The sequence below is a fragment of the Elaeis guineensis genome, chromosome 3, assembly GCF_000442705.2.
Source record: "Elaeis guineensis isolate ETL-2024a chromosome 3, EG11, whole genome shotgun sequence".
Lineage (NCBI taxonomy): Eukaryota > Viridiplantae > Streptophyta > Magnoliopsida > Arecales > Arecaceae > Elaeis > Elaeis guineensis.
The window spans coordinates 15,219,375-15,235,338 of NC_025995.2; the positions used below are offsets into that span (position 1 = coordinate 15,219,375).

General features: G+C 44.8%; 1 protein-coding gene across 1 annotated transcript in view; it reads left to right on the forward strand.

The window, feature by feature from the left end:
* The first annotated feature begins 8,715 nt into the window (after nt 1-8,715).
* Nucleotides 8,716-15,964, forward strand: part of LOC105032644 (probable fructokinase-4) — a 29,438-nt gene continuing 22,189 nt past the window's right edge. Inside the window, exons 1-3 of the mRNA XM_073253677.1 lie at nt 8,716-9,151; nt 12,764-13,011; nt 13,149-13,440. Of these exons, the coding sequence (XP_073109778.1) occupies nt 8,798-9,151; nt 12,764-13,011; nt 13,149-13,440 (894 nt within the window). The 5' untranslated portion in view covers nt 8,716-8,797. The remainder of the gene's footprint in view (nt 9,152-12,763; nt 13,012-13,148; nt 13,441-15,964) is intronic.

Below are 15,964 nucleotides of genomic sequence, written 5' to 3' on the forward strand. Positions count from 1 at the left end.
ACCGCCATGACTGTGCCAAGCCCCATCGCTTATTTAAACCCCCTCCTTCCCTCCAGAGACTTCATTTTACCTGAGAGTCCAGACGACGCCTTTCTTCTGCCTGAGAGTTCAGCCACCCATCGGCGCCCTTTTCGACCCTAAGCATTCTTCGCGTCAATCTTCGCCATCTCCGCCGGCTCCCCGCCTGCGTCGGGCCAATCTGGGTTGGTCCCGAAACCTCTCTTGCCATCGTGGTTGTTCCTTCCTCTTTTTGCTTTGTTTGTTCAGCTTCCGAGGGTTTATTCACAATCTCTCATGATCTTCCGAGATTTCCTTCTCTTCTTCTTTTTTTTTTTTTTGCTGCAGGCACGGACGTAGGAGTTGCCCGAGCGGCCCTCGCTTTTGACGTCCCTTATGACGTCGAGCCTTCAGTCCTCCGAGCCCTTTCGAGGAGTTCTCCTGTCGAGGCTTCTGCCCCGGAGGTCAATCTCGAGAGGATGCTACGGATCGAGAGGAGTGGGAGGGGGGAAACAGTGGCCTGCAAGTTCAGCGGCTGCCGAACTGCCACTGAAGGCTCCCACAGCTTCGAAGGGGACTCGAGGGAGAATTCCTTCAACAACAGGGATTTAATAACGGAACTAGCCGGTGAGTGCGTCCTGCCCGAGAATTTCGAAATAGTTGAACGGGGCGACACCAGTCAAGGGGGTAGAGTTGTCGTCATAAACTGTGGCGGGTTTCTTGACGTCGTCGGGGTCGAGGGACCAAAGGCGGTCGGTGCTGACGGTGGAATAGTAGAACTTGTTGCGGAGGCGGTGAAAGTAGCGCATGCCGACCTCATCGAAGTACCTAGGATGGTGGTTGTCGGGGAGCAGACAGTGGTGGTGCATGCCTCCGGCGTTATCGCAGCCTCCGGGGTACTTCCGGTTCTTCCTGATGCAGGTCGTCGTTGCCGCTGCCGTCGCTGTCGCCGCCCCTTGAGTTCTATCCCCCCCTTTTCCCCCTAGGGCTAGGGTTTCAGCAATGGAGCGGAATGAGGCGGGGGGCGAGAGCCGATGGGTTCATCGCACGTACTGGGAAATACTGCTGAGAAGGATGGAACTGGAAGGAGAAGTCAAAAGCTTGAAGCGGTCTCTAATGTATTCTTTTCAAGTCTTGTAGTAATGTTCTTCTTTCCTCGGTCCTCAGAGCTTTGTAACGTATACCTTGTTAATCGAGAATGAAAAGGAGATTTTTGTTACCTTGTCCGTACTTTGCATCAAATTATCGCCTGCCGAACTTCTTTTATTTGCTATTGTTACTATTATATTCTCCCCTTTTTTTTTCTTTTCTCGAGTGAGGGTTTTCCCTCTGCTCTTAATAGGGTCGCAGGAGCGCGGAGGCGCCACCGAGAAGATTTTCTTTTTCTTATCTGGTCTTGAATGATCAAACCTTAGTTGGTGTCAGGACGGGATTCTTTCCCTATTTCTGATGTAATCGGTTTCAGCTCGGGTTAGGACGAGGTTCTCCTTCTGTTCCTAACAGGACTGCGGGGGCACATATGGGCGTTGCAGGACCTCTCTCCCCATCCGGTCTAAGGGTAACCGGGCATTCGTCTTTGCTCATGTTAGGATGAGGTTCTCCTCCTGTCCCTAACATGGCTATAGGGGCACATACGGATGTTGCAGGGCCTCTCCCTCCATTCGATCTAAGGATAATCGGGCCTTCGACTTTGCTCATATTAGGACGAGGTTCTCCTCCTGTCCCTAACAGGGCTGTGGGGGCACATATGGGCGTTGCAGGGCCTCTCCCTCCATCCGGTCTAAGGGTAACTAGGCCTTCGACTTTGCTCATGTTAGGGCGAGGTTCTCCTCCTGTCCCTAACAGAGCTGTGGGGGCACATATGGCGTTGCAGGGCCTCTCCCCCCATCCGGTCTAACGGCAATCGGGCCTTCGACTTTGCTCATGTTAGGGCGAGGTTCTTCTCCTGTCCCTAACAGGGCTGTGGGGGCACATATGGGCATTGCAGGGCCTCTCTCCCCATCCGGTCTAAAGGTAACTGAGCTTCGACTTTGCTCATGTTAGGACGAGGTTCTCCTCCTATCCTTAACAGGGCTGTGGAGGCACATATGGGCGTTGCAGGGCCTCTCCCCCAATCTGATCTAAGGGTAACCGGGCCTTCGACTTTGCTCATGTTAGGGCGAGGTTCTCCTCCTGTCCCTAACAGGACTGTGAGGGCACATATGGGCGTTGCAGGGCCTCTCCCCCATCCGATCTAAGGAGGACCGGGCCTTCGATTGTGTCGAGACGAGGTTCTCCTCCTGTTCCCGACACGGTTTGTTTCGATTGTCCTGTCGATATAGGCTCGTGTCAAGAGAGAAGACATGTGGACATAAAATTTTATTTAAAATAAAGTTATCGGTAATACATTCATAAATTTTTCGAGCTCCATGGTCGCGGGAGGTCTGCTCCTCCGAGCTCCTTGAGGTAGTAAGTTCCGGGCCGGACTACCTCCTTGACTTCGTACGGGCCTTCCCAATTTGGGGCAAGCTTCCCTCGATCCTGAGGTTGCGAGACAGCGGCTCGTCGAAGCACTAGGTCTCCTGCTCTAAAGACTTTATTTTTGACCCGGGAGTTGTAATACGGGTGACTTTCTGTCTGTAGGCTGCCATCCGAACTTGAGCTACCTCCCACTTTTTTCTAACAAGTCAAGGTTGGCTTTGAGACCCTGCGAATTGTGATGCTTATTGAATGCCACGACTCGTGCTGACGGGAGTTTGAGCTCAATTGGGATAACAGCCTCCGTTCCGAAGGCTAGAGCGAAGGGGGTCTCCTCCGTGGGCAATCTTTCGGTAGTTCGGTATGCCCACAACACATGATAAAGTTCGTCTGCCCAAGTTCCTTCGCTCTTTCGAGCCTTGTCTTGATTCTTGCAGCAGAGTTCTGTTGATCACTTCGGCTTCGCCGTTGGCCTGAGGATGGGCTACCGATGTGAAGTTGTGGAGATGTTTAGGTCCTTGCAAAATTCGGCGAACCTCGCTCCCGCAAACTGTCACCCATTATCAGTAATTAGGGTTCTCGGCAGGCCGAACCTGCAAATGATTGACTTCCAGACGAAGTCTTGCACTTTAGCTTCTGTGATTTTCGCCAGTGGTTCGGCTTCAACCCACTTGGTGAACTAGTCAATTGCTACCAGGAGGAACTTCCTCTGCCCCGACGCCACGGGAAAGGGTCCAAGGATATCTATTCCCATTACGCAAACGGCCACGGGGCGCCTAAGGGTGTAAGCTCGGAGGCGGGCTATCTCTGGATGTTGGCATATCTCTGACATCGGTCACACTTTCTGACGTATTCAATGGAGTCACGATACATTGTCGGCCAGTAATACCCTTGGCGGAGCAACTTGTGGGATAAAGATCTAGCCCCCAGATGGCTTCCGCAGATTCCTTCGTGCACCTCCCATAAGGCGTAGTCAGCTTCCGAAGGTCGGAGATATTTTAAAAGGGGCAAAGAGTATGACCTCTTGTACAACTTGTCCTCATAAAGGATGTATCGGGAGGCTTGATTTCTGAGCTTTCGAGCTTCTTTTGCATCATGAGGGAGAACTCCGTCTCTGAGATATGCCACCAGTGGGTCGATCCAACTGGGTTCATGGCCAATTTTCATCACGGGCCGCGATTCTTCCGTACTTGAGCACTTCAGAACTTCAAAGAAAACTTCCTTGGGCAATTTAGCCGGAGCCAGCGTAGCCAACTTGGAGAGGAGATCGGCCCTGATATTTTTCATTCTTGGAATCTGCCTGATGTTGAAGCTACTAAAGACGGAGACGAGCTCCTTTATCTTTTCAAGATATTTAGCCATGCTGTCCTCGCGTGCTTCGTAGTTTCTGCTGACTTATCCCACTACCAATTGGGAGTCGCTGTAAATTTGGAGCTGATCTACTCCTAATTCTTTGGCGATCCTCAATCCTGCGATCAGAGCTTCGTATTCTGCTCTATTGTTAGTTCCGAAAAACTCGAAGTGCAGCGCGTACTCCGCGATGATCCCCTCAGACTGATCAAGATCAGGCCCGCACCTGTGCCCGACATGTTGGAGGATCCATCCACATAGAGGGCCCAAAAGCAATCAGGGGGGTCTGTTTCTTCTTAGAGGAGTTCAGTCGGGACTTCAAGCCGTCAATTTCACCTTGTTCAGGTTCGGCCTCCTCCGAGATAGTGCATTCTACGATAAAGTCTGCCAATATCTGGGTTTTTACTGTCGGCCTAGGTTGATAGTTGATGTTGAATTCTGTGAGCTCAATCGCCCATTTCACTATCCTCCCGAAGCATCTGCCTGGTGCAGAATCGCCTTAATCGGCTGGTCGGTGAGCAACGTTACGGTGTATCCTTGAAAGTAAGGTCGGAGCCTCCGGGCTGCAATCAACAGGCGTAAGTTAGTTTTTCTAATTTAGTATACCTGTTTCAGCGTCTCTCAATGCGCGACTGATGTAGTAGATTGGCCGTTGAATTTTTGCTTCTTTCTTGATAAGAACTGCTGCGAGGGCCATAGGGGAGACCGCCAGGTACAAGAACAACTCCTCCCCGAGCTCGGGCTTCGCCAATAGCAGAGATGAGCCGAGATAGTTCCTTAGTTCTTCGAACGTCTGTTGACACTCAGTGGTCCAACAGAATTCTTCGCCGCTTGAGGGTTTGGAAGAAGGGTAAGCACCGTTCGGCCGACCTCGCAACGAAGGATTCAGGGCTGTCACCTTCCCTGTAAGGCGCTGAACCTCTTTTATCGACTTCGGGGCGGCCATCTCCTGGATGGTGCGAATCTTCTCCGGATTGGCTTCAATCCCGCGCCTGATACCATGAAGCCCAGGAACTTCTCCGAGGTCACTTCGAAAGCACATTTAGTCGGGTTCAGCTTTATCTTATATTTTCGGAGGGCGCCGAAGGTCTCCTCGAGGTCGGCGACATGATTCGTCGAAGATTTGCTTTTCACGAGCATGTCGTCCACGTAGACCTCCATGTTGCGGCCGATCTGCTCCTTGAAGATTTTATTCACCAGCCGCTGATAGGTCGCACCTGCATTTTTGAGGTCAAAGGCATAACCCTGTAACAGTAAAGACCATGGTTAGTAATGAAGCAGTCTTTTCTTCATCTTCTGGTGCCATCCTATTTGATTATAGCCGAAGATGCATCCATAAAGGTGAGAAGCTCATGGCCCGAGGTTGCATCACCAGTTGATCAATTCTGGCAGAGGTAGCTGTCCTTTGGGCAGCCTTATTCAACTTTTTGAAGTCTATACACATCCTCCACTTGCCGTTTGCCTTTTTGACTAGGACGACGTTGGAAATCCAGTCAGGATAATTGACTTCTCTAATGAATCTGGCCTTCAGGAGTTTATCCACTTCCTCGGCTATCGCTTTTTGCCTTTCCGGTGCATGACCTCGGATTTTTTTTTCGTCGGCCAATGCTTTGGATCAACGGCCAGACGATGTTCCATGACCTCTGCGTCAATCCCCGACATGTCCGCTGGAACCCAAGCAAAACATCCGCATTCTTTTGTGGAAATCAACGAGCTGCGTCCGTACCTCTTCCCCCAGGTTGGAGCCGATCTTCACCACATGCTCTGTACTCCCATCATTCAAGGGGATCGAAACCAGATCTTCCATTGGCCCGCCCCTTTCCTCAGCGAGGTCATCGCGGGCGTCCAATCCATCAACCGGACAGAGGTCAGATTGGTCACTTCTTTGCAAGGCTATGTTGCAGCAGTGTCTAGCCAGGGCTTGATCTCCTTGACTTCTCCGACCCCTGGTTAGTAGGGAATTTCAATTTCAAATGGTAGGTCGACACCATGGCCCGGAGGGCGTTGAGGCTAGGTCGGCCGAGGATTGCGTTGTAGGCTGACGGCGCCTTCACCATCAGAAAATCCACCAGAGCCCTGATTGTCTTGGATATCGACCCGCAATTACAGTCAAAGTTATTACCCCCTCCATCGGATAGCATCGCCGGTAAATCCTACTAGAGGGGAGCTAATCGGCCCAAATGACCGTCAAGATGGACATTTTTGAGAAGGCGTCGTAGAACAAAATATCGGCAGAACTTCCATTGTCGATAAGAATACGGTGCACATCGTAATTGGCTATATTAAAAAAACTACAACCGCATCGTTATGAGGAAATTGAACTCTCCGAGCATCTTCCTCAGTAAAGGTTATGGATTCCTCAATCCTTTGTCGCTTGGGAGGGTCTAGCCAATACACCGGTTGTTCCCTGTCGGGATTCTCCTGAGATGGTGTTGGTGAAATCGGTGGAGGCGATTATCGGGCCGCTCCATGCCGACTGCTGTCGCGGAGGAAGAGGAGCTGGAAAACCGAAGATGAGGCCGGGGCTTGCGGAGCTTGCTGAGATCTGGCAGGGAGGCGTTGACCGCCTGGTGGTTGCCCTCCAGGGAGGCACCAGATGGAGATCAGGCAGGAAGCTGAGGAGAAGGTGTCGGAGAAGATGACCGGAGGTGGTCCCGTTGAGCGCTCCTTTAAGAATAAGGGTACTGCAAGACACAGCCCCTTTCTCTAGCGCCAATCCTGTTGGTACAAAAATCCGGGCGTCGGAGAAGCTGGAGTCGAGGGAGTCGCAGTCACCGTCGGGACCTGCAAAGAAGTCTAAATCGGAGTTGGGGGTGCTCCGGCAAGACCCTCCGATGCTCAAGTCAGTTCTCTGCCTCAACAAGAATGGAGTGCTCGAACGAAAATTTTTGCAGAGTTTTGAGATAGAGATTAGAGCTTAGAGAATAACGTATCTGGGATCCCTTTTTATAGCGGAGGATGCAACAGACTGATAGCGACATTTGTAACCACCTGGTAGTGGGCCGTTCAAGGTCATAAGAAATTTATTGCGGAGAGTAGTGACGTCAGGGGCTGTTCAGAGCCACGTGGAGCTTGTCGCGGGGAGTGGTAGTGTCTGTTGTCGCGACTTGCCAGAGAGTGGTGGAGCCGCATGAATCCATCACAGAAAGTGGAGCAGAGTCGTGGCCATTACTGTGGCCTGCCAGGGAGTCCAGGCCTGTCGGTCGAAGCTCGGTTGAGGTATCCGACAGAGAGAGGTAGCTCTCCATCTGAGAGGAGCTCGGATGTTGCTGGCGAGCCCTCCACCGTTGGATGCCTTGGGCACTAGTACTGCAGACGAGGGTCATTTGCTGTAGGAGCTCGGTCAGAGGCTTTTCGTAGATGAAGTTCGTTTCACACAGAATTCGGCAGAAGGTCGACCGGCAGTGGATGTCGGATGGCGCTGGAGAGGTTCATCCGCTGGAGGGGTCCGGCTGCTGGAGTCCGTGTGTCGTAGGAGTTCGTCCGGAACCTGTCCGCTACAGAAGTTCGTGGGGTCCGATCTCCGTAGAAGTCTGGATGGGATCATTTGTCGAGGAAGCTCGGCCGAAGCCTGCCTGCAATAGAAGTTGGAAGGAATTCGCTCACAATAGAAGCTCAGGTGGAGGCTTACAGTAGAAATCCACGTGGACCGCTCGTAGTAGAAATTCGAAGCAGACCGCTTGTAGTGGTAGCTCGGAGCAGACCGCTTGTGGTAGAAGTTCGGAGTAGACCGCTTGCGGTGGGGCCCGGAGTCCGGCCCTTGCCAGAATTCGGATGAGGCCCACCTGCGATAGGAGCTTGGGGCTGAAGTTCGGCTCCGTAGGAGCTCGGACGAAGTCTACCTGCAGTCGGAGTTCGGAGAAGAAGTCCGGCTCCCGTAGGAGCTCGGACGAAGTTACCTACAGTCGGAGTTCGGGAAGAAGTCCGACTCCCGTAGGAGCTCAGACGAAGTCTATCTGTAGTCGGGTTGGGGAAGAAGTCCGGCTCCCGTAGGAGCTCGGACAAAGTCTAGAAGGTGTCGACCACCGTAGAAACTTGGATGGAGTCCGTCCGTCGTGGAGAATCCGGTTGACACTGGTGGGGGTTTATCGTCGGCAAGACTTGGGAACGTTGCGAGGATCGGCCGTCGGAGAAGTTCGGGAAGATGTCGCCGAAGATCGGACGCCGATAGAATCCTGAAGATCACTCCTGACACGAACTTCGATTGGAAGATATTTTATACCCAACATATATATATATATATAAAAAAATATATATATATATAATATATATATATATTTCAACCTTTCCACATATTCGACTTCTCTTCTCCATTCTTTTCATGTTCAATATTCTAGCCATCTCTCGATTCCCTCTCTGAACCCCAACTTTGCATGCCCTTCATTAGCACGGATCCATGACCTCACCACCATCCAGATCATCGAAGTCACCATTGCCTTCATGCAAGCACTGCTTATAACTCTTGCTTGCCTTCCCTCCATGATAATTTTGCCAACCTCCATGATAATTTGCAAGCTTTAATGCCACGTTATCCTCCTCCATATCTCCCTCCATAAAGTAAACTCTCAAAACATCTCCAAGATTTCAATCTTTCCTCTAAGGGTCAAAGATTGGAGGATCCATAATTTGTTGGGTATGAGATCTGGTTGCTTGACCATACGGCAAATAGCAAGCTAGAATTGGCGACGCCAGCATCATTGGGCTCATAACATGTTCGCCAAGTTCATGGTGGAGGACATGGGGGTCTGACGATTTAAACATCCTCCGTGTCAACCATTTATGCGGGACTGTTTAAAAAAAAAAAAAAATGCGGGAGAAAACCGGCCACCCCACTCTTTTTTTTTCCTCTCTTTTTTTTTTTAAAAAATGTTTTGCCAAAGTCGCTTGATATTAAGTTAAATTCTTTTATTTTATTCATTTCTCTTCCCCCCTTCCCTCGCTCCCCACTTCACATCCACCCCCCTTTCCCTCTCAACTTCTTGATCTTGCCTCCATGGCGCTGAAAACCCTAAACCCCCCGGTCGCCTGGAGGCACAAACCCTCGTTCCCCCTCGACGACTGCGCGCTCTTCCAGCTCCTGCCGCGGAGGTTCGATCGCCTGTCGCAGCTCCATGCTGTCCAGAACCGCGGCGGGATCCGTATCGCCAGCGGAAGGAGGGGATTTGGGTGTCTTGGAGCGGGGGCCGGAGATGGCGCCAGGAGAGGAGTGGCTCCGAAGGGTGTAGATTTGGCCACACTGGGGAATCTGTGCGTGGATATCGTGCTCAGCGTCCCGAGCTTGCCTCCGAAGCCGCTTGACGAGCGGCGGGCTTACATGGAGCAATTGGCGACTTCTCCTCCCGATAAGGTTGGCACGAACCTAGTTTTCTTAGGGTTTTAGTCTTTATTCTACTTTTGTTGTTACTTTGCTTGGTAGTTTGACTGGGAATTTTGATTGTTCCTATTCTGTTAACTTGGGTTCTTGGATCATCAATAGAGGCTGAACTTGATGTAGTGTAGAGTGCTGGATAAAAGTTTGGGAAAAAAATGGTGAATGACATGTCGGCTCGTTTTCCCGTTAGCGCATGTGAAGTTGTGATTCCCAGTCGTTATAGTTGATTTTTTTTTTTTTAAATTTTCCATACTATGCGTCCAGTCAATATGTTTTACTATGAATTAATAATGGCTATCATCCTTTTTTGACTAGCCTAATGTTTAAAAAATATTTGTGTTCGTTGTTAACCAGTTTTTAAGTATTTTTAGAATAACTCTGGTCCAGACCAACAAAGTTGCTTGCAAAATCATGAAAACAACCAATGCTGCTGGAATGTTTTTGTTTGGACAAATTCTTGGAAATATTTATTTTTAAAGCCTTGAAGTAATGTACTGGGAATTAGTTGACTATATTATAGCGGCATTTTGTGTATGATCTATGTGTGAACTAAAAAAGGCTTAATAAGCGGCAAATGATGCAAGTTTTGGTTCGCTTAGTGCCTCTACATTAGTCCTATGATGTGCCATTTTTCATGATCATTTCTATTTTAAACCCTTACTGTAAGCTCTTGAATGTTTCACCGCAACCTGTAAATTAATGATCAACCATAAAATGTAATTTTATCTAAGTTAATTGTCCCTAACTATTAATGCATGCTTGCCACAGCTTATCCAGGTTATTTGATAGGGCCAACCTAGTAGTGCTAATCCTCCCCTTATTTATGGCTTAAAACAATCATGTGATTATTACACACTCTTCAAATATTAGGTATTTAGTTGGCTTTATGCATTTAAATGGATGATGAAATAGCTAAACAATTGAAGAATATAGAATATTAAGAATAAGATATTTATATAATAGTTAATGCTAATGTATTATTAAACAAATGACAGCCTACTTGAAATTTATTTATTAATTAACATGAGTGTTGTCCTGTCATCAACTATAAGTTTAAAGACAAGGAATACAACTATTGGCTGGTGTAAAATTACCAAAATTTTATGTATCAACAATAAAAATCATTGCTTTCTTATTTATGAGTAGATAAGATTGGAAGCAAGTACAGGAATCACCTTTCTCTCATCTTGAAACATGGTTAAGATTATATATCATCTTCAAAGGAAACACACTAAAATTGGAGAACTTTAGTTCATGTTGGATACCCTGCACAATATGCTGTTTTTATTATCAAACATACAAGTAAATCTTGTAAAGAATTGCACATTGCAATTTAGTTAGTTAAGCTAATAAAATGACCGCTTAAGCATTTAAGCAAATGTCTAAGAAGCTAAATTCTCAAGACCACATAAAATGCTTGAATGTTGCATAGCTGTTTAAGCAGCAGCTTGAATGCATAAGTGGGAGTTTGCGATAACATTTCACATGACCTATTTACTAAGTCATGGACAATAACTAATCTTAGTTGCTCTTAGGTGTGGTTCAAATAGATAATAATGAAAAAAAAAGAGAAAAATATAAGAAAAGAATAAAAAGAAGAGGTCACCTAGCCTATATAGACTTGATAGTCGATACTTTACCTGACTTGGTTCCTTGCAACCCCTACTTCCAACAAATAACTAAAAGAGAAAAAGTCAAAGAGTGATATAGTGGATTAGACCCCTAGGAAGCGGGGTGGGTGGGAACAAGGTTTGCCAAACCAATACCAAAGGTGGTAGCGGCTGGTGATTGGTTGGCACAGCATGGATCCGTACCATGCCATTCGGGACGTATCGACATTGGGGCATACCGATATAGGGAGAGCTAGAGAGGGAAAAGAGGAAGAGGGAGGGAGGGAGGAAAGGGAAGGTTTACAATGAAATCCTAACCCTAACACTTGGAGTAAGTGAGCGCATGTGAGAGAGAGAGAGAGGACTTATTTGGGGGGGGGACACTTTTTGACCATCATGAGCAGCCCAGAGGATGGGAGGGAAGCACTATTTGTGACTAGGAGGCAAGGGGTCTCTCGAACCTCTACGTGGGATGGGGTGGGAATCAAATTGGGAATGGATGGGGGGATTTAAGTGAACCATGATTTAATTGAACCAAGATTTGAGCATACCGGGATGGATTTAAGCGAACCAATGGGGAAGAGGGTTTTAAATGAAGCCAGGTCCCATATTATCTTAAAAACTTGAACCATGCCTATCCTTGATGGGGCCAGTTCAACACATCCCAAACCAGTCGATTCGGCATGGTTTGGCAAACAATGGGCGGCGCTTTGGGGTGAGAAGGTGGAGATTTTTGGTTGATGCTTGCCTCTTTTTCAGTGATACCTGTCAGATATACTGATCAGATTGAAACTGTAAAAATATTTAATGAACTATACTGGATACAAGAATCCACAAGGATAGCACTAGAATTTTTTTTTTTTCAGTGGTTTCCTTTTGCTTGTCTCTAATTTTTCATTGCTTTCAACAAATTACCATTGATTTAAGTGTTGCTGGCCATCAGGCAGCATGTGCATTCCATGTGAAACAAACTGATAACTTGAAAAATAAGTAGGCATCCCAACAAAGTACCTATTTGGGTGTTATTGCTGCATAATACATGTTGCTTGGCACCGACCAGTATGTTCTGGCAGTTATAAACTTGAGAGCCCCCCCTAATTGTTTCTTTTTTCATCCTTTAATGTCCTTCTGAACTGCTTTCCAAATTCCTTTCTGGGTGCTGTTTCTTGACTGGCTACCTCTTACAGTCAGGTAACAGTTCACATTTAAAATCAATTTTTTGGTGTCTGTGATCACAAAACAAGATATAGTGCTGCAGTAAAACAGGCATCCATAAGTACGTTATAGATTATCTTTAACGGGCTGGACTCTCTGGTTGACTCTCTGCCTGCCTGTATGCCTGTATTGCATGTTTGTTAATGGCTCACTCATAAGTATGTCATTGGAATATTTTAATTTTGTCTCTTACATTATGTATAATGAAAATCTGTATAAACAGGCCATTCTTGATGCATGCACACCTTCCAGCAGCAATTCTTAAGGTTTTTAAAAAAGCCTGCCTGTATGCCTGCATCATTGTATGTGTGTATGTTAATGGCTCATCCATTAGTATGTTATTAGAGAATTTTTTATATTTATCTCTTACATTTTGTACAATGAAAATCTGTATAAATAGGCCATTCTTGACACAGACCTTCCACAAACAATTCTTAAGGCCTTAATGACAAAAATATGAGGTGTACTATGCAAAAGAGAACCTTCTTTGAGGAAGGGAGAAATGCATGCATGTTTTTCTCTGGAGAGGGAGGTAGGCCTTTACCTTACCTTAGCATAGGCCTGTGTGGTCAACCTGTACATCAATGTTCTCAAGCCTCTGCATCCTGCAAAAATAAAATAGATAACCTTTGCATCCTGAGAAAATAAAATATATGTTTTAAATCATTTGTAATTTAACTATGCACTTTATCGTTGTACAAGAATGCTCTCCTGCTGCATCCTGTAAGGCTGGAATTTATCTTTCCTTCTATTCCATGTGTAGAAATATTGGGAAGCTGGCGGTAACTGCAACTTGGCAATAGCTGCAGCAAGGCTGGGGCTTCATGTTGCTACCCTTGGTCATGTGGGTGATGAGATATATGGGCATTTCCTTCTCGATGTGCTTCAGGATGAGTGCATTAGCATTGTTGGAATGAATGAGAATGCAGAAGCTACTGTTCATAATTCCTTCTATGAAACACTTCTTTGCTGGGTTCTTGTGGATCCATTTCAAAAGCATGGATTTTGCAGGTAAGAAAATTTGTTTTGGATGCATAGTTTTATCCACTTATTTGGTGAAATATTTGCAGCAAATTTCTACTTCATGCCCTTTGGAAATTTTATATCTCTTTAAAGATGAAACGCTTAGTATCTTTCTGTGATATCAGCCGTGCTGACTTTAGTGATGAGCCTGCATTTAGTTGGATAAGCAAGCTATCAGAACAAGTTAAGATGGCTATTCGGCAATCAAAGATCCTTTTCTGCAATGGTTATGCATTTGATGAACTTTTGCCCAATGTGATCATCTCTGCCCTTGATTGTGCTATTGATGCTGGGACAGCGGTATTCTTCGATCCTGGTCCACGTGGAAGAAGCCTTCATCATGGCACGCCAGAAGAGCAGAGGGCACTCAATCTGTTTCTGAGGCTCAGCGATGTTCTTCTTTTAACTTCAGATGAGGTGCTTTTTTTTTTTTTTTTAAACAAGAATCAGTTATTGATCTTGAAATGCCAACTTAGTTCTTATTGGTTAACTTTCTCGATGATTCAATGCTAACTTTTGAATACAATCTGTTTCCTTTTGTTATTTTCATATTTTTCAATCCATTCTGATAATTTGCACTATATAACCCAGCTAATTGTTTATCTTTTCACGACGGCAATAAACCTAGATGCATGTGTTTCACATGTTCAAACTCCACCTTCAATGTTTAGACATAGTTTATATCTAGGTAGCAGGAAAGATGAAAATTGAGTGCTGGAGGACAGTGCCTTGATCCTAGAAATGGTAAAGTGGGAGTGGACAAACATCAGCTGCAGATAGTAAAACCACACATCTCTCTAATATTATCTTTACTGTTTTAAAGGTAGAAGCTTCCAATGATTCTGCAATGAGGAAAAATCATGGATTTTTCTGTTGCAACCCAAATACTCTTTGTAGCCAGACTCTTATTATGGTCAGACTTCATTTTTAAATTCTTTTCCCTAACTTTGGCCTCTCAAGCAACTAGGTTTTGCTTTTTGTTCTTTATCTTCTAAGAACATTCTCCCAAGTGACTCTGGTGGACTCCTGTCTAATTTAATTTCATCTTTGTAACACTCCACATCCTCTCCACTCCCACCCATCTGTTTGGTTTTTTCCTCCAGATGTATTGCACGTGCAAGATTCTAGTAACATCATAATCTTGTGACCATGTGCATCATGACTCTTACAATTGTCCACTTTCTGCACCTCTATAGTGACTCTCATTTTTGATAAATACATCATACTTAGCTACTTCTTGCTTAAATGACAGAAATGCGCCAATAAAAAGGGAGTCTTTTATCATGTTAAACAAATAATAGAAAAAAAATTTCGAACAGTTGCAAGTTTGTAAGATCAATCCTTATTTTGAAGCTTTTTTTTATTGTGCCACAAAGCTTCTAAGTTAGCATACGATGAACTCACAAAGCCAGATATTTCAAGTTAAGAAGCATGAGATTTTAAATGTGACCCAAGTGCGAGTGCAGGGTACCAGACTTTTTCTTTTGACCTCAAAATTCAACTCTTACATCTTGATCTCCTACAATTTTGACATGAGAGAAATGATGAAACAGTAAATTCTTGGAAGAGATGAGGAAAATACATTTTTATGGGTTAATCTACTTACTCTCAAACTTCAATCTTTATTATCCATTTCAAGTGTTGGCAAATGCAAAAATAATTGCTAGTATGATTGAGGATCATGATGAATGGCATAACATGGTTTTTTCATTAAGTAGTTTGAGAGTTGGAATCCCCATATGAGAGGATGAATAAAAATATCGGAAGTGAAATCAATGTTGTGTGGAAGCAAAAATGGGAGTCAGTTTTGTGTATCACAATATCTGACCCAAAGAGAGCAAAGTTACAATATGGAGAGGTACATAGGAGAGAAATAGTTTTAGTTAAATTATAAAAGTTAACCCGCTGATATTGTAGAATAAAACATGTTAAAGGTAATATGTATTTAGTTGATTAATCATACATCAAATTAAGAAGTTCTTTGATTTTTTGTGTTAACTTCTTGGAAATTGTTAAGTCATATAATTAGGTAACTATTAGTCTTAATTTCGTACAAAAAAATGGTCATTGCTGTGTTAAAAGAAGCAAGAGAGTAAATTCAGTGACAATTCAGACTTGAAAAATTATCACCATTCACCAATATATATCAATTTATCATTTGCTGCCTTTATTTGCTATTGTTATTGATATTCATCTTTTCAGAATTCCGAAACCTAACTCAATCACAAAAGCTATACAATATTTCACAAAGTTTTTAATGCTTCCCTCATCAAACAGATACCAAGAACAACTAAATTCTCTTCTTATTTTAATGAGAGTTGTGAGTTGCATTGCATTCATTTGGAAGAACCCAGTTCTCCATCGAAGTTTAAATTTCCACAATCCAAGAATATGATATGTATCGAAAGTCTCATATAAATGTCTGGGTGAAACTATTGGTGTTGCAAGTTTCCAAGTGTTGCAGTGTTTGATACTTCAATGTTGAATAACTTGATATTTGGAGAATTTCATATTATATAAGTATATTGAAATAAAAGAACATCAAATAATGTTGAAGCTGATGTAGATTAACTACTCAAAATAGTTATTTGAAGAATCTTCCATCTTCATATACTCTTTTCATTTAAAAAAAGAAAATTAATATTTTCTGTTTGGCCTAATATTTTTGGCATTTAAAAATAGTTGAGAATAAAAATGTGTTATCTGCACAGGAGCCCTTGGTAATGACACCCCAAAGATCTATGCCAAGTGCTGACACCTCTGGTTGATGTAAGCTAACCGCTTTTGGAATGCCAATTACCGTCATGTTTTTTATGTGTTTTCCAGTAACATCTTGAAATGTACCTAGTGCCTACCACTGAAAACCTAAATCTAAAAATACATTTCAGTCTTCTGAAAAAATTCAGATAGGGAACTCAACTGCATTGTAGAGACAAGTAGA